At 44.2% G+C, this 23,480-nt stretch overlaps 1 protein-coding gene across 1 annotated transcript in view; it reads right to left on the minus strand.

Moving 5' to 3' along the window:
• Positions 1-11,977, minus strand: part of SLC7A9 (solute carrier family 7 member 9) — a 37,216-nt gene extending 25,239 nt beyond the window's left edge. Inside the window, exons 1-9 of the mRNA XM_082607207.1 lie at positions 11,921-11,977; positions 7,436-7,549; positions 5,785-5,932; positions 5,263-5,505; positions 4,703-4,828; positions 4,368-4,467; positions 3,551-3,595; positions 2,941-3,064; positions 2,001-2,104 (exon numbers count right to left, since the gene is read on the minus strand). Of these exons, the coding sequence (XP_082463333.1) occupies positions 2,001-2,104; positions 2,941-3,064; positions 3,551-3,595; positions 4,368-4,467; positions 4,703-4,828; positions 5,263-5,505; positions 5,785-5,932; positions 7,436-7,522 (977 nt within the window). The 5' untranslated portion in view covers positions 7,523-7,549; positions 11,921-11,977. The remainder of the gene's footprint in view (positions 1-2,000; positions 2,105-2,940; positions 3,065-3,550; positions 3,596-4,367; positions 4,468-4,702; positions 4,829-5,262; positions 5,506-5,784; positions 5,933-7,435; positions 7,550-11,920) is intronic.
• Positions 11,978-23,480: the final 11,503 nt, after the last annotated feature.

The raw sequence follows: 23,480 nt of genomic DNA on the forward strand, positions 1-23,480 counted from the left end.
TCCTTCTGCAATGAGCAGACAAATGAGAGGGAACCAGGGACTCACCGGAATTCAACTCTTTCACGAGAGAGGACATGGTGTTAGTGATAGAATCCGCTGCTACTACAGAAAATGCCCTGTAATGGATCTTCCTTTTTCCTTCAGGACAGAGAGTACATCATTCTCTACCTTCAAAATGTAAGCTTTTATCCCCTATAAACAGTGGATGAGAGCATCGTTTTCCTCAGTCTCCCTGGATATTACTGATGTTAAACAACTTTTTTTGAATCTGCTAGGCAAAAGATCTACATGTGAGGACCTGGAAGGATGTTCATGATATATCGCTAATTCAAGGAAGATGCAAATCGCAGACCAAAATGCAATGCATGATCGAATTTGTGTGAAAAGAGTATATGTCCATAAAAGCACACTTAAACATTAAAAAAAAGAGAGACATATATGTACATGAATGCTCACAGCAGCATTACTCACAATAGCCCAAACTGGAAACAATCCAAATGTCCATCAGCTGGTGAATGGGTAAGTGAAATATACATCTATAAAATGGAGTACTATTCAGCAATTAAAATGAATGAACTGATACCTGCTAGGACACAGAGGAACCTCAAAAATAACATGCTAAGTGAAAGAAGCCAGATGCAAATGTCATACTGTATCATTCCATTTACATGAAATGTCTAGAGAAAGCAAAGTCATAGAAACAGAAGCAGATCAATAGTTGCCTAGACCTGGAGGTGGGAAGGGGATTAACTATACCAGGCATGAGGGAACTTTCTGGAATGATGAAAATGTTCTAGAATTTGATCGTGATGATGTTTGCACAGCTTTGTAAATTTACTAAAATCACTGAACTGTCGAATTACAAAGTGAGTTTTATGGTATTTATTCCTCAGTAGAGCTGTTTAAAATGTGTTTCTATATACCTACAACAAACCATCAGAAACTGAAAATGTTTACATTTTTGAAAATACCATTTACAATAGCATGAAGAAATATGAAATATTTCAGAGTAAATCTGACAAAATATGTGCAAGAGTTTGTATACTGTATACTGAAAGCTGCTACTCAAAACAATTTGTTTTGAAAAAAAGAAGACCTAAATGAATGGGGAGATAGTCCATGCCCATAGATTGGAAGAATCAATACTTTGAAATGGCAGTCCTCTCCGAATTGATCTATACATTAGGTGAAGTTCTATTCAAAATCCCTGAAGGCTCTTTTGTAGAAATCGATAAGCTGATTCTAAAATTCAGATAGAAGTGCAAAGAATCCAGAATAGCCAAAACACTTTCGAAGAACTGAAAGGACTAGCACTAAGGAATGATTTTGTGGCATGTATTTCTCTCTTTTTTTAAGCGTATACGTGCTTAACGTTTGGCGATTTCACTCTCAGAACTCTATCCACTCAGAACGCTGGACAGCTGGGCAAAGACGTGTTCACGAACGTCCCCTGTCGCAGTGTTTATAAAAACCATCCCCAACTAGCTCGTGAGTGGAGGTGTTGTGAAACTATGCTCCATCGTAAAGGGGATTCCAAAGCAACCGTCTCTACACCGGATAGGGTCCAGAGGCTCGGCAGGGGCTGGAAAACTGCCTGTTTATGTAAATAAAGTTTTAGTGGACGGTAACCACAGCTGTTGGCCTTTCTACTGCAAAGACAGAACATGACAGGTTTACACGGGCTGCAAGCCTAAAACCTGCACTATCTGCCCTTTAAGTTTACCAATCCCTGATCTAGACTGTGTATCTATTAACCTGAGAAGACGTTCAAGAAAGCTCATTCGGTGAAAAGTCCCACGGGTCAACCTCGCTCACCCGGGTCGCGAAGCCCCGCCTTGCGCTGGGGCGGGTGGCACTGTCCCCGCTCGCTCGCTCCCTCGCTCGGGGACCGTGGGCCCGTGCCACGCGCCGGTCCGCGCACGCTTTCGGCTCCATCACCCCAACTCAGGCCTGGCGCCGCCCTGTGCGCGCTCCGCCCCGGGGTGGGGGCCCGGCCCTACCTGCCCGCCGTAAAGCACGTCCCGTTAGCGGCGCCGATGGTTGAAAACGCCACGAAGAGTGGAACGACCCACGAGGCGGGGTACAGGACGCGGTCGCCAAACGTCTGCGAGAGAAGTGGGTGCGTCCTGAGACCGTGCGCGCCCCCAGGAGCCACCGGCCCCGCAAGCTGCTGTGCCCTCCCAGCGGCCCCGCTGAGCTGGGCTCCCGGACACCTCCGGGAGGAACAGTGGAGCGCCCGTCGGGAGGAAACGACCTCCTCTGCGGATGGTGATGGACCTCTCTTCTCCACCTCTTCCTGGCATAATTCGAGGTGTTTCGGCAACCTCTGCCGCCCCTGCCTCTCCCTCCCTTGGAATGACCTGGTCTCCCTCCCACCTGAGCCGCCTATTCTCCGGTCAGTGGCCCGTCACCAGGCTGCATCTCTCCACGACCCCCACCCTTGTCACCTCATTGCCTGTTTTTAGTTTCATTTCCTGTCCCGCTCCAGCTCCGCCGGCCTCCTCCGGCACGTGGACCCCACCCACCTTTCCACCTGTCCCTCACACCCATCCCGCTGTCCTCTTCCCTCCTCCCCCAGCTTGAATTCCACAATCCATGATTATAACTCCCTCTTTTAATGACTCCTTTGCTCTTTCTCTCCCCTACACTTGCCTGTCAAAGCCCCAACCCTGGTGAAGTCCAGCCCTGCTGCAGCTTCACTCTGTGCCTTCCCCGGGCGGGCGGGGTGTGCTGGGAAAGCAGGACCTGCCACCTGCTGGCAGCCTGGAACCTCAGCTGGGTCGCTGGTACTGCCCTAACCTGCTCACCCTCTCCGTGTCTGGTCTCCTAGACAATTATTTCCCTCCCCCGCGGTGAGGGCCTTTCAACGTGAGCACGTATCCCTTGCCTGTCCCCTTCCCACAGACCAGGCACCCTTCCGCAGAGACCCTGGGCACTCACCACGGCCACAGCCTGGGACTGCAGGAGCTCGGTGGCTGTCATCACAGTGAAGTAGGACACGTTCATGAGGATGTAGCACCCTGTCACCAGCGGGATCCCGATGATGATGGCCAGGGGCAGGTTTCTGGGAGGGGCAGGGACCCAGGGACCCAGTCAGACCAGAGCATCCTGTTAGACTCACAGGATTGTTGTCCTGGTCTAGTCCTTTCTTCCACCCACCCCGGCCAGCCCTCCGCCTGCTCCCTAGGGTGGGCTGGGGTCACAGCTGCCCTTCCTGAGGCCCACCCAGAAGCAGGGGGCTTGTGGGACAGCAGAGTCCCAGTGGGGACATGTGACATTTTCAAATGAGAAAGAACTCTCCCTCTCTCAGACTCCAGGGCAGTAAAATTGAATTGGTTATAAAGCAAAATAAGCTAGAGTTCTTCCTTCCCCTTAGCAACCATTCTACTACCCCAAACAAAACCAAGCTCTAACGAGTGTAAATGAGGAAACCATCCGCCGCGTGGAAGGGGGTGGTGGGTGATGATGGGGGAGCAGCTCCACTTTATGGTTGGGGGAGAGAAATACCCTCACCTGTCCACTGTCTCCTGCCCTGACTCAGCTTTCTTACCTGAAAGGGTTTCTAAGTTCTTCTGTAATATAGTTGAGTTGATTCCTAGAGGGGAAAAAAAGTAACGTGAGTAACATAACTTTGACTTTCTTTGCTAAGATAATGAAACACAAAATAATAAATGTAGGTCTCATTTAAGCTACTCCATCACAGAGAAAATGCCCCTTGTAGGAATTTCGGAGCAATGTCTTTCGGAGAGAGACCTGGTGGTGGTGGGACTACTGAGATCTGCACATCTTTCAGTTGGTAGGTCTTTGCCCTCCATGGGAATCGTGTGAATTTTCAAAAAGTATCGGGAGTAATGAGTCCCCAGTGTGCTTTGAAAAAAATGGAAGATTCTTTGTCTGAAAAGGGAATGAAGCCTGTGGATGCTCTGCATGAGGGAAAGACCAGTGTCCCGGATGGCCACTGGACATAAACAGAATCTCATCGACTAAACCTAGTGTTTGCAAGGTGGAAATAGAAGTGCTACTGAACATATGCCTTGTCCAGTGCCTGGCAGCCCTCACTGCCTCCAAGCCAGCTGAGCCTGTGTGTGTCTGGTGAAGCTTCTGGCACAGGGTCCCACCACTGCGGGCTCACGGGACACTGTGTCAAGGGCTGCTGGCACGTGAGCGAATGGAAAAGGGGCAGGTGCCTCAGTGTCTCTGGGGTCCGAGGAGAACAGAAGCGTGAAGGGCGGGGTGCTTAACAAAAGGGAGATGCGAAGGTAAATGTCAGCCTCCCACCAAACCCCCAAAAGGAGAAGTCATTGCTTTCCACACGGTTTCAGTAAAATAGCCTAAAGAAACCCACAGCCAGACGTGTGCCATCTTACCATCCATCATACGCCCAGAGTCCATTATAAAACGCCAGACCGATGGCTCCCAAAGACAGTTTTGTGCCCTCGAAAGAATTTTCAAAATTCCTTGTACTTCCTGTAATTAAGCCAGACCGTGAAAAGTGGGTGTCAGCTGACCAGACTGGGACTTGGCATCATCTGCCTGTGAAGGCAGGGTTATCAAATGACCTCAGGTTATCAAACACACTCTGAAAAACTGGGAAACTAAAGATTGTTTCTGTTAAATTCCTGCCTTAAAGATACGCTTAGGAGCAAGACTTCCAAATGGTCTGTTCTGTGTGGCACCACACTCCCCTCCAGCCAAAGGTCACCTTGGGCCAGGAGGACAAGTCCGCTGATGATGATGACGACCACGATCACCATCTTGGCTGCTGTGAACACGTTCTGGACGTAGCTCCCCAGCCGCACGCTCAGCGCGTTCACCGTGGTTATGAGCACTGGGGAAGTCGGAGGTGGGTGACATTCTGTGTCTGTGGGCTCGACATCTCCCTCCTTTCTTAAGGCCCTGGAAAGAGTCTCCTTTCCACTCCCAGGCCCATCCCTCCAGCCTCCCCTCTCCACCGCCACATCCATCAAATGCACCTTTGAAAGCCAGCCTGGCTGCCTCCCCCCAAGAGCAATGGAGAAGCAGCCGGGCCCCTGTGGGACAGGCTGCTGCCAGCCATCCCTGACAGCTCCGATGGCCCCGCAGAGCAGGGACTGGACGGCCAAGGGCATCAGGCTTGGGCCCAAGACTAGACCTGGCCCGGCTCCTCACCAGCGCCTCCAGGCCCACTCGGCCTCTTGCTGGCTGTGCAGGAGCCGAGTCTCCCCACACCATCTGTGCCAGGGCTCTTCTGACCCCTGCCCAGTGTTTCACACACGTACTCACAGATGGCAGCGGCAGCCAGGAGTTTAATGACCACTTGAGGAGGGCTGCAGCCTGAGTAGAAGGGCGCAGAAACGTACTCAGAGAAGCTGAGACAGATGATGGCAAAGGACGAGGGCTTTATGACGAACAGGCTGGTCCAGGAAAAGAGATAGGCAGGAATGGGGCCAAAGGCTTCCATCAGGTAAGGGTACTCGCCCCCCGACTTGGTGATCATCGTGCCAAGCTCCGCAAAGCACAGAGCGCCTGGAATACAGAGAGGAAGGGGGCCCCGGGCCCCTCGTGAGGCATTGCCCTGGTCGAGGGAACCCCTCTCCCCCGTGGCGGACACGCTCCCGGAGCCCATCACGGTGACTCTCATCCTGAACTCTGGCCATTGGACGTTCTGTGAAGCCCGATTTACACCTATCTGTGCACAAGCATTGAAGGGGATCCAGGCAGCAGCAAGACCAGGCACAGATAGACCTCCAATAGCAGCCCCACACTCAACAGAAGGTGTTCGCCAGGGCGGGGCATCTTTGTTACCCAGTGTCGCAAGAATCCCACAGGCCGCCCATATGATGAGACAGGGTCCCACGGCTTCCATGTTGCTGAGCACAGACTTGGGGGAAATGAAAATCCCGGAGCCGATGATGGTGCCCACGATGATGCAGATGCCGCTGAACAGGCCCAGCTCGGGTATGGAGAAGGGGAGAGGAGAGTTAGTGCTGCCACCCGGTGGGGCTTAAGAGGCCCAGACGCAGCCCTCTTCCTCCCTCCCTCCCTTCCACTCTGGGTGTGGCCAGGGTGGCCCCAAGTGTCCCAGGCACCTTCACCCTGTGCTGTTGCAGGGGGAGCACCAGGGAGCTGCTCCTGGGGCTTCGCTTGTAAGTCAACTAATCCTCACAACAGCCTCATGAGTCGGGTACGCCATTATCATACCCATTTTACAGAGGAAAAAATAGAGGAACAGAAAGATTCCGTTACTGCCCAGGGTTCACATCCAGTATGGTTCCTAGGCCCGGCTGAGGTTCCATGCGCCAACCCTTACCACCCTTGACAAAGGTGCCCAGATGGTAAATAAAGGCTGATTTGACAATCAATCACCAACAGGAAAGGCCCTTGGGACTCGCCTCTTAGGTGGGCAGAGCAGAACGGAGCTTCTCCCCCAAGACAAAGAGTGAAGTCAGGGTTTGGGGCTTCTGGCCAGGGGAGTGGGGGTGAGGGGGTGAGCAGCAAGGCCTCCAGGGACAGAAACACTCGGGGGCTGTGAGCTTTCTCTCATGCCATTCTGTAGAATATGAGCTTCCTACCAACGAGACCCTGCTCACACACACCCTGTATGATTCCGTCCTATGAAATTCCACAACAGGGAAAATTACTCTGCAGAGATAGAACTCGGGGGGTGGGGCCCTCCTGGAAAGGGGCAAGAGGGAACTTTCTGGGGCGACCAGTTTGTCAAACACTTCAAACTGAACACTGAAGAGATGTGCGTTTCACTCTATGTAAATCATACGTGAATCAAGAAAAATTTTTTTAAAGGAATAAAATAGTCTGATTCAGTATATATAAGTCCATGCCACTCTCTCACTTTGTCCCAACTTACCCTTCCCCCACCCCATGTCCTTATATAAACAACCAAATGTAAAATGGATAGCTAGTGGGAAGCAGCCGCATAGCACAGGGAGATCAGCTCGGTGCTTTGTGACCACCTAGAGGGGTGGGATAGGGAGGGTGGGAGGGAGACGCAAGAGGGAAGAGATATGGGAACATATGTATATGTATATCTGATTCACTTTGTTATAAAGCAGAAACTAACACACCACTGTAAAGCAATCATACTCCAATAAAGATGTTTAAAAAAAAAGAAGGAATAGGATTTCCCTATCTCTGGAGGTACTGAAACATAAGAGGGACCAACATTTGGTGAAGGTGCTGTAGAGGGGACTCCACATCAGAAGTCCTCTCTGGCCATCCCAGAAAAGGCCACTGGTCTGAGCAAACAGCCACCCCTCCAGGTGCTTACCCAGCACACAGAAGCTAACATGTATTAACCTCACAAGAATATGCTGAGTTCACTGGCGAGAGAGAAAGAGGTGAGTACAAGGAATTGTTCGATCAGAGACAGGGTGGGGGGACTTGGCTGTGCACCCCGTGGCTGGACCTGGGAAGGGCCTGCCCCTAAGGACGGCCTTACCTCCTTTTGGAGATTTGTGGTCTTGTGTTCGATGCTCTGGATCGACTTCTCATCCTCTCTCCTTTTTCTCAGGCTTGTCTCTTCCATTTTCCACCCGCTGCCAATTCTAGGAGGCTGCAAGGAGGACATGGGTGTTCACTCAGCAAATGCTCTATCGGACAAGATGCAAATGGGGGCTCAGCTGTCGCGCCTGGGTTGTGGGAACTGATTCTATGAGCAGATGATTAGCTATAGTTTGGGGGAAACGCAGCTGTCGACTCCTTAGGGATAATTTGTTCAGTCCCAGCAAAATTTTGACTGCCGTTCAGACCCTGGGCAACTGGGGTTCCAAGCTCTTTTCCAAACTACTCCGGTAACCCCGTGCCCCCTCACCTATCCTATGTGCCCTAACCCTCAGCAGTGACACGCCTGAAAGTCATTCTACAGCCCAACCTCATTTTTTCAAAGGCTTTTAAAAAGAAATATTTACAAACATACTGGACTATCCTTAGTGGAGTCAAGTCTGAGGAAGGAAGGCTTTTCTCATAATTACTTCCCAAGTAATTCAGGCACCTCACACAATAGATCCACGGTATAGATATTTTTTCATTGAGTGATGCCAGGAACGTTGCTGAGGAAAATCAGTTCAAGGCTGAACTAGTTAGTGCTCATTCCCTGTTCCCTTTCTCCAGATGAAGTCCCTCTCGGGTCCCTGGCCAGGGGGTCAGCCAGCCTTCCCATCAGCTGGTGGCCTTACCTTCTCCTTGAACTCGAGGAGGCCAGGGACCTGCCCGGGGCAGCTGACCACCTTCCTCTGCACAGCAGTGCCCTAGGAATGGCCATGTCTCGTGCCCAGGAGAGGAGGAAGCCATAAGGTACAGAGGTCAACAAAGGTAATTATTAAACACCTTTTTTTTTAAGCAATGAAGCTTGGATACGCCACACAAAAAAGGGAGGGTCGAGCAGCCAGTTTCTCTCCAAACTGTTTTTATTTTGCTCATTTGTGTCCAGACCAGTTTGTTTTAAAATTAACCAGATTCCCCCCAGATCAGCTACATCCTATAAGGAGAAATCTCTTTCCCTCCCCACTGAGGAATTTCCTCCAAGGTCCTTGGTCTGCCTCCCACTGGTTCTGACCAAGCTTGTCTGGCCCCTGCTGAGACCGTATCTGGGACGGAAGAGCCCAGCCTGAAGCGTTGCTTATCGCCCATCTCCTCCGGCAGTTTTGCACTGGGGTAGATTTAACAGCATCCCAGATATCCAAATGAGACCAAAGGTCACAGGACAGAGTTGGTGAGTCACTGAGGTTTACTGTGGGAGCACTTTGGGACAGGCAGACCTGAGAGGAGGGCAGATTTCTCGGGGTCATCTCTTAAAGCGTACTGAGAATGTGGGGGACCTTTGCTTTCCCAGAGTCAGGGTCCTGATGTAGAAGTTTGTTACCTGCCCCCCTTGATGGGGCCATGCCTGCTCATCGGGGCACCTGACCCTCTTGTCGGCCATGGCCAGGGCCCGAGCAGAGTGCTCATTCACGGGCTGTCTCTCCAGAGCACGGAGGCAGGACCTGCCCACAGGCTTGCTTGAGGCACCCCTTAAGCATTTGCCAACAGTGCAGCACTCAGAGGTAGGTCTGGCCCATCTGTACTTGCAGAGCCCTACAGAAGGCCCCCTGGGTCAAGGTTGCCCCAGAGGGCTGATATTCTAACAGAAACCACTGAGGAAAGCAGGGTGGGGTGGTGGTGGTGGTAGGGAGTGGGAGGGTCCTGTGAGCCCACACCAGCCACATGGTCTCAGAGTTACTTAGCCTCTCTCCAAGCATTGAGTTCTGAATCTGTAAAATGGGTTAGTACTGGCACTCCTCTTCACAGAACCGTGAGAACTGCAGAACGTTATGCATTAAGCGTCAGCATTCTGTCAATGCAGAGGATCCCGTGGGCTTCTTGGGCCTCTGTCAAATGCTGAGTTTGGAACATCTGGGCATGAGGATCCTTGCTGAGGGTCAGAAATCTACTTCAGTTTATTTTTGGCCCTTGGTGCACATTTCTTTTCTTGAAGCTGTGGCTTTTTCTTGTTTTGCTTTTCCCCAGCAGAGTGAGTGTTCAACCAATTATCATAAGGTTTTTTTCCCCCCTCAGGGAAAATAATGTGGATTTGTCTTCACAATTTTTTCCCCAATTCTTTAAGACCTTTGGTTCATTGTACATCCAGCTTTTCTACCACATGGCTGAAGTTTTACCTTGTTGCAGTCAATTCCCTCTCACAGTTAATTTCCTACGAAGTTTCATGTTATTATTTTTTTCATACAACTCCATTGTTTCTTAAGTTTCTGCTAAAGCTCTTTACCTTCACTTTCTTTTTTATTCTTTTGGCTGAGCCACGTGGCATGTGGGACCTTAGTTCCCCGACCAGGGATCGAACCCAAGCCCCCTGCAGTGGAAGCGTGGAGTCTTAACCGCTGGACCGCCAGGGAAGTCCCGACCTTCACTTTCAAACTGTGCTTTTTCCAGTTGCACAGATGCTTGCAGTTTGAAGATGGTACCACCACCTGCATTTTATTGTCTTATATCTGGTACCTGTTTGGTTCCCTGGTCCTGTAATGGTTTATAAAGACACGTTTAGCCCGGCAGTATAAATCCATATCCCCACAGCCTCTTGGCATCTTATCCTCTGAGTCACCTTCCTCTGAGTCAGGGTCAGAGTCAAACCTTCAGGACAGATGCCAGCTCTTCCTTTACCACTTAAAACTTGTCCCAGACCTGGCTTCAAGTTTTCAAACTTTCTTCTGTTCCTAAGTTTACTCATCTTATATTCCTCCCCTCTGCTGCTGACAGTAGTTCAGAGCTTTGCGGGGGACCCAAAAGGCCATATAACAGGCGTTCACTTACCTACCAAAACCCCAACCAAAAGAACTCATAAAGAGTCAGTGGAATGTGCAAAGTCTTTAAATGTCAAGGATTTACAGTCCGACTGTAAAACAATTAGCAAGGAAAGCCCAATTTAAAAACCCTTATCTGGGAAACAGTCTCTATCTATATATATCCAAGAGCTATTGGAACAGTGCAATTCTACCTTAGAATTGTCCATCATTTTTTTAGATATAATTGACATATTATATTAGTTTCAGGTGTACAATGATTCGATATTTGTATATATTGTGAAATGATCACCACAATAAATCTAGTTAATATCTGTCACCACACATAGTTACAAATTTTTTTTCTTGAGATGAGAACTTTAAAGATCTACTCCCCTAGCAAGTGTCAAACAATACAGTATTATTAACTATAGTCACCATGATGTACATCACATCTCTTGAGACATTTATTTTAGAACTGGAGGTTGTACCTTTTGACCACCTTCCCCCATTTTGCCCACCCCTCACCTCTGGCAACCACCAATCTGTTCTCTACATCCATGAGTTGGGTTTGTTTGGGCTTTAGGTTTTTTGTTTGTTTGTTTTTCATTTATTTGGTTTTGGGGTTTTTTGGGGGGAGGGATCCTGTTCATCCATTCAAGTGAGAGCATTCATATTTGTTTTTCTCTGACTTATTTCACATAGCATTAAAGTCCATCCATGTTGTCATAAATGGAAAGATTTCCTTCTTTTTATGGCTGAATAATATTGCATTATATATATGTATATACGTGTATATATATCACATCTTCATCTATTCATCCATTAATGGACACTTAGGTTGGACACATCTTGGCTGTCATAAATAATACAGCAATGAACATGGTGGTGCAGATATCTTTTCAAGTTTGTGTTTTTACCCAGAAGTGGAATTTCTGGATCATATGATAGTTCTATTTTTAATCTCCATACCATTTTCCATAGTGGCTGTACCAATTTACATCCCACCAACAATGTACAGGGTTCCCTTTTTTCCACATCCTTGCGAACACTTGTTATTTCTAGTCTTTTTGATAATAGCCATTCTGATAGGTGTTAGGTGATATTGTGATTTTGATTTGCATTTCCCTGATGATTAGTGATGTTGAGCATCTTTCCATGCACCTGTTAGTAATCTGTATATCATCTTCTTTGGAAAAATGTCTATTCAGATACCTCTGCCCATTTTTTAATTAGATGATTTTTTTTTGCTCTTGAGTTGTATGTGTTCTTTATATGTATTGGATATTATAGTTCCTATTGAAGCATATTTTTTTTTCTCTGAAGTCACTCTCATTTCTACCAAAGATGGCCAAATTCACACTCATTTGTTTTAAAATAAGTTTAGTTTCATTGAACTTGACCTGATTATTTACATAAGTTCAGCAAGAACAGCAATTGACCATATAGGCTGTTTTAAATCTGCTTTGCTGGAACTTTTCATAAGGGACCTCCAGATTGAACTTTTAATAGCCTCTTTAGGCTAAGAAGCCATGTGAAGGATTTATCATCAGACTCGCCTGTAATACCTACCGATTCGGGTGAATTCCTCTCTTCTTGAAGTTCCCCCAAATATCCTGAAGGAAGGCCAGAAAGTGACCTTCCTTACTCACCGGGCAAGGCTGTTGGGAACTGTGTAAGCAAGGAAGCAGGCTGTTTTTCCAAGGGCCTTCATGGCTCCACAGTCAATCTTAGCTCCTTAAAGCTGTCTGTCAAGTCTGATTCTATGCAAATTCTCAAATATGACATTCCAGTCAAAGCCATGGCAATACAACTAATGTGTCCTGTTACAAAGAGAACAGATTCTTAGTGAACTTATATAAATAACTCTATTGTCATGAAAATAAGAATGCTTACTAAGAGTTTCCAGATTCTGGAGGGATCAGGGAGAAAGATAAATGTTTCAATTCTGCTTGCAAAGGTATAATTTACCAAACTGCTCTGATTCATAGTTAGCGTTAAGATGAAAGGCTTTCTTATATCTGGAAAACAAACATTAAAAAGCCATATAACATTTCAGATAAAAAGTCATAAAAATTATAATCATATTCATCAGTTCATTCAGTCCTATGTAACTAATCCTTATTGATCTTGATCATTTGTCAGCAGTTTTATGAAGCCATCAGGCTTGCCATTAGAGTTCTGTAATCTAAACCAGTTATCTAAACCATACCACTAAACCAGTTCAGTGGTATGAACTAAAAGTTATCGGAAACCTATATTTGTCAAAAAGTCCTTTCTATGAATCTTCTTGAAGATGAAGCATTTTTGCAGAAGCATCAGAGTAAAATAATAACTGTCTATAAATGAGAAAGACAAAATGGCATGGTTAAAGATCTAATTACAATGCAATTGACAAGGAAATTTGGTTATTTCAATGACACAATATTTTAAGATAATAGCTAGAATTATGACTGATAGCATTTTATCAGGGCATAATCAGATTTTTAGGAATTTCACATAATTTTTAGAACATATATATTCATCAATGCAATATAACCTAAGATGGTTTATCACCACTTATTTGACAGTGCTTCCCATGTAATTTAACATGCCAATTAGTTTAATATCTCTCTTTGAGACGTTTAAGGGACCCTCTGAAAAATCCCAAAGTTTGCTAGAAGTCAAAAGGACTTCATTTGGGACTTCCGGGTAAGATGGCAGAAGAGTAAGACGCGGAGATCACCTTCCTCCCCACGGATACACCAGAAATACAGCTACACGTGGAACAACTCCTACAGAACACCTACTGAACGCTGGCAGAAGACCCCAGACCTCCCAAAAGGCAAGAAACTCCCCACATACCTGGGTAGGGCAAAGCGGAGAGATCCGCACACAGAGGATCGGTGCCGAGCGGCACTCACCAGCCCGAGAGGCTTGTCTGCTCGCCCGCCGGGGCGCGCAGCGCTGGAAGCTGAGGCTCGGGCTTCGGTCAGAGCGCAGGGAGAGGACTGGGGCTGGCGGCGAGAACTCAGCCTGAAGGGGGCTAATGTGCCACAGCTAGCCGGGAGGGAGTCCGTGAAAACTCTGGAGCTGCCGAAGAGGCAAGAGACTTTTTCTTCCCTCTTGGTTTCCTGGTGCGCGAGGAGAGGGGATTAAGAGTGCTGCTTAAAGGGGCTCCACAGACGGGCGCGAGTCGCGACTGAAAGCGCGGAGCCCAGTGACGGGCGTGGGACGCTGGGGCTGCTGCTGCCGCCGCCAAGAAGCCTGTGTGCGAGCGCAGGTCACTGCCCACACCGCCCTTCCGGGAGCCTGTGCAGCCCGCCACTGCCGGGGTCCCGGGATCCAGGGGCGGCTTCCCTGGGAGAACGCACGGCGCGCCTCGGGCTGGTGCAACGTCACGCCGACCTCTGCCGCTGCAGGCTCGCCCCGCACTCCGTGCCCCTCCCTCCCTCCTGGCCTGAGTGAGCCAGAGTCCCCGAAGAGGCTGCTCCTTTAACCCTGTCCTATCTGAGCGAAGAGCAGACGCCCTCCGGCTACCTACACGCAGAGGCGGGGCCAAATCCAAAGCTGAGACCCAGGAGCTGTGAGAACAAAGAAGAGAAAGGGAAACCTCTCCCAGCAGCCTCAGAAGCAGCGGATTAAAGCTCCACAATCAACTTGATGTATCCTGCATCTGTGGAATACATGAATAGACAACACATCATCCCAAATTGAGGAGCCCGGAGTCAGTGCTGTGCCTCTGAGGTGGGAGAGCCAACTTCAGGACACTGGTCCACAAGAGACCTCCCAGCTCCACATAATATCAAACGGCGAAAATCTTCCAGAGATCTCCATCTCAACACCAGCACCCAGCTTCACTCAACGACCAGCAGGCTACAGTGCTGGACACCCTGAGCCAAACAACTAGCAAGACAGGAACACAACGCCACCCATTAGCAGAGAGGTGGCCTAAAATCATAAAAAGTCCACAGACACCCCAAAACACACCACCAGACGTGGACCTGCCCACCAGAAAGACAAGATCCAGCCTCATCCACCAGAACACAGGCACTAGTCCCCTCCACCAGGAAGCCTACACAACCCACTAAACCAACCTTAGCCACTGGGGACAGACACCAAAAACAACAGGAACTACGAACCTGCAGCCTGCAAAAAGGAGACCCCAAACACAGTAACATAAGCAAAATGAGAAGACAGAAAAACACACAGCAGGAGAAGGAGCAAGATAAAAACCCACCAGACCTAACAAATGAAGAGGTAATAGGCACTCTACCTGAAAAAGAATTCAGAATAATGATGGTAAAGATGATCCAAGATTCTATTTCCCAGATCCAAAATCTTGGAAATAGAATAGACAAAATGCAAGAAACAGTTAACAAGGACCTAGAAGAACTAAAGATGAATCAAGCATCGATTAAAAACACAATAAATGAAATAAAAAATACTCTAGATGGGATCAATAGCAGAATAACTGAGGCAGAGGAACGGATAAGTGAGGTGGAAGATAAAATAGTGGAAATAACTGCTGCAGAGCAAAATAAAGAAAAAAGAATGAAAAGAACAGAGGACAGTCTCAGAGACCTCTGGGACAACATTAAACGCACCAACATTCGAATTATAGGGGTTCCAGAAGAAGAAGAGAAAAAGAAAGGGACTGAGAAAATATTTGAAGAGATTATAGTTGAAAACTTCCCTAATATGGGAAAGGAAATAGTTAATCAAGTCCAGGAGGCACAGAGAGTCCCATACAGAATAAATCCAAGGAGAAATACGCCAAGACACATATTAATCAAACTGTCAAAAATTAAACACAAAGAAATCATATTAAAAGCAGCAAGGCAAAAACAACAAGTAACACACAAGGGAATCCCCATCAGGATAACAGCTGATCTCTCAGCAGAAACTCTACAAGCCAGAAGGGAGTGGCAGGACATACTTAAAGTGATGAAGGAGAAAAACCTGCAACCAAGATTACTCTACCCAGCAAGGATCTCATTCAGATTTGATGGAGAAATTAAAACGTTTACAGACAAGCAAAAGCTGAGAGAGTTCAGCACCACCAAACCAGCTTTACAACAAATACTAAAGGAACTTCTCTAGGCAAGAAACACAACAGAAGGAATATACCTACAATAATGAACCCAAAACAATTAAGAAAATGGGAATAGGAACATACATATCGATAATTACCTTAAATGTAAATGGACTAAATGCTCCCACCAAAAGACACAGAGTGGCTGAATGGATACAAAAACAAGACCCATCTATATGCTGTCTACAAGAGACCCACTTCAGACCTAGAGACACATACAGACTGAAAGTAAGGGGATGGAAAAAGATATTCCATGCAAATGGAAACCAAAAGAAAGCTGGAGTAGCAATTCTCATATCAGACAAAATAGACTTTAAAATAAGGACTACTAGAAGAGACAAAGAAGGACACTACATAATGATCAAGGGATCGATCCAAGAAGAAGATATAACAATTGTAAATATTTATGCACCAAACATAGGAGCACCTCAATACATAAGGCAAATACTAACAGCCATAAAAGGAGAAATCGACAGTAACACAATCATAGTAGGGGACTTTAACACCCCACTTTCACCAATGGACAGATCATCCAAAATGAAAATAAATAAGGAAACACAAGCTTTAAATGATACATTAAACAAGATGGACTTAATTGATATTTATAGGACATTCCATCCAAAAACAACAGAATACACATTTTTCTCAAGTGCTCATGGAACATTCTCCAGGATAGATCATATCTTGGGTCACAAATCAAGCCTTGGTAAATTTAAGAAAATTGAAATTGTATCAAGCATCTTTTCTGACCACAATGCTATGAGACTAGATATCAATTACAGGAAAAGATCTGTAAAAAATACAAACACATGGAGGCTAAACAATACACTACTTAATAACGAAGTGATCACTGAAGAAATCAAAGAGGAAATTAAAAAATACCTAGAAACAAATGACAATGGAGACACGACGACCCAAAACCTATGGGATGCAGCAAAAGCAGTTCTAAGAGGGAAGTTTATAGCAATACAATCCCACCTTAAGAAACAGGAAACATCTCGAATAAACAACCTAACCTTGCACCTAAAGCAATTAGAGAAAGAAGAACAAAAACATCCCAAAGTTAGCAGAAGGAAAGAAATCATAAAAATCAGATCAGAAATAAATGAAAAAGAAATGAAGGAAACGATAGCAAAGATCAATAAAACTAAAAGCTGGTTCTTTGAGAAGATAAACAAAATTGATAAACCATTAGCCAGACTCAGCAAGAAAAAAAGGGAGAAGACTCAAATCAATAGAATTAGAAATGAAAAAGGAGAAGTAACAACTGACACTACAGAAATACAAAAGATCATGAGAGATTACTATAAGCAACTCTATGCCAATAAAGTGGACAACCTGGAGGAAATGGACAAATTCTTAGAAATGCACAACCTGCCAAGACTGAATCAGGAAGAAATAGAAAATATGAACAGACCAATCACAAGCACTGAAATTGAAACTGTGATAAAAAATCTTCCAACAAACAAAAGCCCAGGACCAGATGGCTTCACAGGCGAATTCTATCAAGCATTTAGAGAAGAGCTAACACCTATCCTTCTGAAACTCTTCCAAAATATAGCAGAGGGAGGAACACTCCCAAACTCATTCTACGAGGCCACCATCACCTTGATACCAAAACCAGGCAAGGATGTCACAAAGAAAGAAAACTACAGGCCAATATCACTGATGAACATAGATGCAAAAATCCTCAACAAAATACTAGCAAACAGAATCCAACAGCACATTAAAAGGATCATACACCATGATCAAGTGGGGTTTATTCCAGGAATGCAAGGATTCTTCAATATACGCAAATCAATCAACGTGATACACCATATTAACAAATTGAAGGAGAAAAACCATATGATCATCTCAATAGATGCAGAGAAAGCTTTCGACAAAATTCAACACCCATTTATGATAAAAACCCTGCAGAAAGTAGGCATAGAGGGAACTTTCCTCAACATAATAAAGGCCATATATGACAAACCCACAGCCAGCATCGTCCTCAATGGTGAAAAACTGAAACCATTTCCACTAAGATCAGGAACTAGACAAGGTTGCCCACTTTCACCACTCTTATTCAACCTAGTTTTGGAAGTTTTAGCCACAGCAATCAGAGAAGAAAAGGAAATAAAAGGAATCCAAATTGGAAAAGAAGAAGTAAAGCTGTCACTGTTTGCAGATGACATGATACTATACATAGAGAATCCTAAAGATGCTACCAGAAAACTACTAGAGTTAATCAATGAATTTGGTAAAGTTGCAGGATACAAAATTAATGCACAGAAATCTCTGGCATTCCTATATACTGATGATGAAAAATCTGAAAGTGAAATCAAGGAAACACTCCCATTTACCATTGCAACAAAAAGAATAAAATATCTAGGAATAAACCTACCTAAGGACACAAAAGACCTGTATGCAGAAAATTATAAGACACTGATGAAAGAAATTAAAGATGATACAAATAGATGGAGAGATGTACCATGTTCTTGGATTGGAAGAATCAACATTGTGAAAATGACTCTACTACCCAAAGCAATCTACAGGTTCAATGCAATCCCTATCAAACTACCACTGGCATTTTTCACAGAACTAGAACAAAAAAATTTCACAATTTGTATGGAAACACAAAAGACCCCGAATAGCCAAAGCAATCTTGAGAACGAAAAATGGAGCTGGAGGAATCAGGCTCCCTGACTTCAGACTATACTACAAAGCTACAGTAATCAAGACAGTATGGTACTGGCACAAAAACAGAAAGATAGATCAATGGAACAGGATAGAAAGCCCAGAGTTAAACCCACGGACATATGGTCACCTTATCTTTGATAAAGGAGGCAGGAATGTACAGTGGAGAAAGGACAGTCTCTTCAATAAGTGGTGCTGGGAAAACTGGATAGGGACATGTAAAAGTATGAGATTAGATCACTCCCTAACACCATACACAAAAATAAGCTCAAAATGGATTAAAGACCTAAATGTAAGGCCAGACACTATCAAACTCTTAGAGGAACACATAGGCAGAACACTCTATGACATAAATCACAGCAAGATCCTTTTTGACCCACCTCCTAGAGAAATGGAAATAAAGACAAAAATAAACACATGGGACCTAATGAAACTTAAAAGCTTTTGCACAGCAAAGGAAACCATAAACAAGACCAAAAGACAACCCTCAGAATGGGAGAAAATATTTGCAAATGAAGCAACTGACAAAGGATTAATCTCCAAAATTTATAAGCAGCTCATGCAGCTCAATAACAAAAAAACAAACAACCCAATACAAAAATGGGCAGAAGACCTAAATAGACATTTCTCCACAGAAGATATACAGACTGCCAACAAACACATGAAAGGATGCTCAACATCTTTACTCATTAGAGAAATGCAAATCAAAACTACAATGAGATATCATCTCACACCAGTCAGAATGGCCATCATCAAAAAATCTAGAAACAATAAATGCTGGAGAGGGTGTGGAAAAACGGGAACACTCTTGCACTGCTGGTGGGAATGTGAATTGGTACAGCCGCTATGGAGAACGGTATGGAGGTTCCTTAAAAAACTACAAATAGAACTACCATATGACCCAGCAATCCCACTACTGGGCATATACCCTGAGAAAACCATAGTTCAAAAAGAGACATGTACCAAAATGTTCATAGCAGCCCTATTTACAATAGCCCGGAGATGGAAACAACCTAAGTGTCCATCATCGGATGAATGGATAAAGAAGATGTGGCACATATATACAATGGAATATTACTCAGCCATAAAAAGAAATGAAATTGAGCTATTTGTAATGAGGTGGATAGACCTAGAGTCTGTCATACAGAGTGAAGTAAGTCAGAAAGAGAAAGACAAATACCGTATGCTAACACATATATATGGAATTTAAGAAAAAAAAATGTCATGAAGAACATAGGGGTAAGACAGGAATAAAGACACAGACCTACTAGAGAATGGACTTGAGGATATGGGGAGGGGGAAGGGTAAGCTGTGACAAAGTGAAAGAGCGGCATGGACATATATACACTACCAAACGTGAGGTAGATAGCTAGTGGGAAGCAGCCGCATAGCACAGGGAGGTCAGCTCGGTACTTTGTGACCGCCTGGAGGGGTGGGATAGGGAGGGTAGGAGGGAGACGCAAAAGGGAGGGGTTATGGAAACATATGTATATGTATAACTGATTAAATTTGTTATAAAAAAAAAAAAAAAAAAAAAAAAGGACTTCATTTATAATTTGATTTGAGGAAGTTTATCAAAGATATTAGAAGGTTTTAAAACATTTGTTCAAATAGGATCATAGGTCACTGTGAAATAATACTTAGTTATTCTCTTAACCAAAGTGACAAAGACTTCACAGGCAAATACAGAAAGTTTAATAATTGTTAAAAAAAAAAACCTTAGCTCTTGTAATATTAAAAAGACTCAGTGGACTCAGTGTAAGTAATCAAAGACCTGATAAAACAACACAGGAAATTATTTTGATGAAACATAAACATCTCTGCTTTTTAGACAGACTACTCAGAGGTAAAGAAAAACCGTTCACAATTTCCCTATAATAGAAGACTTTTGTCTCTTTAACACAGAGAGAAAACCAAATTCTAATTTTGCACCAGTTTACTTTTAATATTTATTCACTCAGTTAAACTCATTTGAATCTTAGCCAGTCCTGACCATGCACAAAACTTTTTCCTAAGGGTTCCTTTCTCCCAAACCTTCTGTAACTTCCTTTTTTACATTCAGATTTTATCATATGCTTTCCCTCTTTTTTCTTATTTTAATTAATTTTTATTGGAGTATAGTTGCTTTACAATGTTGTGCTAGTTTCTACTGTATAGCAAAATGAATCAGCTACACATATACATATATCCCCTCTTTTTTGGATTTCCTTCGTATTTAATTCACCACGGTGCATTAAGTAGAGTTCCCTGTGCTATACAGTATGTTCTCATTAGTTGTCTATTTTATTCATAGTATCAATAGTATATGTGTCAATCCCAATCTCCCAATTCCTCCCACTCCCCCCCTTTCCCCCCTTGGTGTTCATACGTTTGTTCTCTATGTCTGTGTCTCTATTTCTGCTTTGCAAATAAGATTATCTATACCATTTTTCTCGATTCCGCATATATGCATTATTATACGATATTTGTTTTTCTCTTTCTGACTTACTTCACCCTGTATGACACTTTCTAGGTCCATCCACGTCTCTGCAAATGACCCAATTTCGTCCCTTTTAACAGCTGAGTAATATTCCATTGTATATATGTACCACATCTTCTTCATCCATTCATCTGTTGATGGACATTTAGGTTGCTTCCATGTCCTTGCTATTTCCCTCTCTTTTTTAAAACCTCTCTTTAGGACAAAACTACTTGCTTTTCCCTTAACAACATGCATTTCTTTTTTTTTTTTTTTTTTTTTTTTTTTTGCGGTACGCGGGCCTCTCACTGTTGTGGCCTCTCCCGTTGCGGAGCACAGGCTCCGGACGCACAGGCTCAGAGGCCATGGCTCACGGGCCCAGCCGCTCCGCGGCACGTGGGATCTTCCCGGACTGGGGCACGAACCCATGTCCCCTGTATCGGCAGGCGGACTCTCAACCACTGCGCCACCAGGGAAGCCCAACAACATGCATTTCTATTCCTTATATCTTTAAAAAATATTTCCTTGCAGATGAATATATTTTTCTTATTTATTTTAGTAGTTTTAATTACATGTAACAATTAGAATTATTAACCCTTAGAAACCTAAATTTCTAGTGAAAACTAAAAAGTAAGCAAGTGTGAACTGTTTGCTATACCAGTATTTTTTGATTGGCAAACTTATGAATACATTTCGTAGTTTCTAGAAACATATATTTCCTCATAGCATATTTTTTTTTCAGTGTGGTATAAGACATGTTTCTAATGGACCCAAACGTCTTTACTTTTTCTGTAATAAGACAAAAGTAGGTAAATTTAAGACTTATTTAGCAACTAATGTTTCAGTCTCTTCTCTTATTTGGAAATTATCTAGACATTCAATGAATTCCCATCATTTAACTTAACTTAGCAAAGCTCTAAACTTTTAAGTTACCAAAAGATTTTGGAAGCTAATTTTAAGTCTTATCTCACTTATGTCTATCTAAATCATTTGTTCCCAGTAATTATGTGTAGATTACCCATGAAAACTTCATGAGATATTAGACAAAGTCAACCATCTTCCCAGGCTATTTTTCTTGCTGACAAATTTTGTAGCAGAGATAACATGAACTTATTTTACTTTTGGTAAACCTAAGTAGAATAAAAGTTTTACATTTAATGTTGATAACTCGAAAGACATGCCTATTTTAATTAAACCAATAACTTTAAATTTGCTTTTACTTACTAAAGGTTAATCTTAGACCATGTGAACTTGAAAAACATTTAGGTTACTTTCTATTACACTTCTGAGATTTAGAAATATTTAATTCACAAGTGCTTACTTTTAAGCCTAAATTAAATAGAGCTCCTTTACAAATTAATTTTGGCAATACCATCTGGAGGTAGAAAAACACCATATCTAAAACGGACACATGTAAGGACTTCCCTGGTGGCACAGTGGTTAAGAATCCGTCTGCCAATGCAGGGGACACGGGTTTGATCCCTGGTCCGGGAGGATCCCGCATGCCGTGGAGCAACTAAGCCCGTGAGCCACAACTACTGAGCCTGTGCTCTAGAGCCCACGAGCCACAACTACTGAGCCTGAGTGCCACAATTACTGAAGCCCGTGCGCCTAGAGCCCATGCTCCACAACAAGAGAAGCCACTGCAATGAGAAGCCTGCGCACCGCAATGAAGAGTAGCCCCCACTCGCCACAACTAGAGAAAGCCTGCGAGCAGCCAAAAATAAAATTAATTAATTAATTAAAAAAAACAAAACGGACACACGTAGACACACAGACACAATCTGAGATCTCATAGCTTTCATTTTAAAACTTCAGTCATGAATCTGGGATAACAGTATAACGTTCACTATTTTATAAATAACAGTTGGAATAAGTTAACTGTATCTGCTCAGACAGTTAAGGCTTTTTACTATTTGTGAAAAAGACTTTTTAAGATTTGTATTTGTCCTTGACAAATCCTTGAGGCTGTGAATTAGATTTTGAGTGAAGGAGCCTTTCCAGCAGTTGGTACTTTTAAAAAAGGTCTCTTTCCCTTTGGTTTCAGGTTCTATTGAATTAACCAGTTTCAGTCTCAGCGGACTGTGGGCTGTGTTTACACTTCTGACTTTGTAGAAATTTGCAAGATGAAGACAGTTGTTTTCAATTCCCTAAATATCTGGGCTGCCACCTAAATGATATCAAAAGGCTGATCTGCCCATCCAACTACATTTTCTTTAATTTGCTTCTTTATATCGGAGAGAAGGTTTCCAACTAAAATGGAAATAAAAAGATTTCTATGTTCTAGAATTTCAGGGTTCAGTGTACCATGCCTTCAAAAAGTCTGCATAAGGCATTCAATAAAGGCCCTCTTTCCTAGTGCACAAGTCAACCCCAGACCAAGTCACCCTACAGGCAAAAAGCCTCCACTATTGCTCCTATCTGTCCCGAATATCAGTCCCTAGTTTCCACCTCACACCATATGGGTTCAGGCAACCCTATTCGTTCCCTTTAGTACGTTCAATTCACTTTGCCTGAAGGGTGGATTTACATGCCCTATCTTACAATATTAGGCAGGGCAAACATTCTCCAGTGAGACAGTGTCCATCCCCATAACACAATCAGGCAAAAGAGATGGAACTGAAACAGGAGGGAAATGGGCAGGGCACAACCTTTGAAAGAATGACAGAGCCCGAGGACATGACATAAACTGATTAGAACCAAATGGGCCCAAGATGGCAGACAAGTAGACTTCCACTAGACCTTGAGCCTCAGTATATGCTCACTGTAACACATCAGCAAGCTAAATGACACACCCACAGGCACCACAACAGTTCCAAGACAGACCATAAGGATCAAAAAGCGGGCAATGGCCCAATTCCAGGAAATCCCTGCCCCTTCTCAAAATAGCTGGCATACTCCTCCCATTCATTAGCCTATGAAATTACCCACCCCTATAAAAACTGACAAAAAGACAACCCTCAGAATGGGAGAAAATATTTGCAAATGAAGCAACTGACAAAGG

Source organism: Mesoplodon mirus (genome assembly GCF_964341445.2).
Source record: "Mesoplodon mirus genome assembly, chromosome: 19".
In the NCBI taxonomy this organism is placed as follows: Eukaryota; Metazoa; Chordata; class Mammalia; order Artiodactyla; family Ziphiidae; genus Mesoplodon; species Mesoplodon mirus.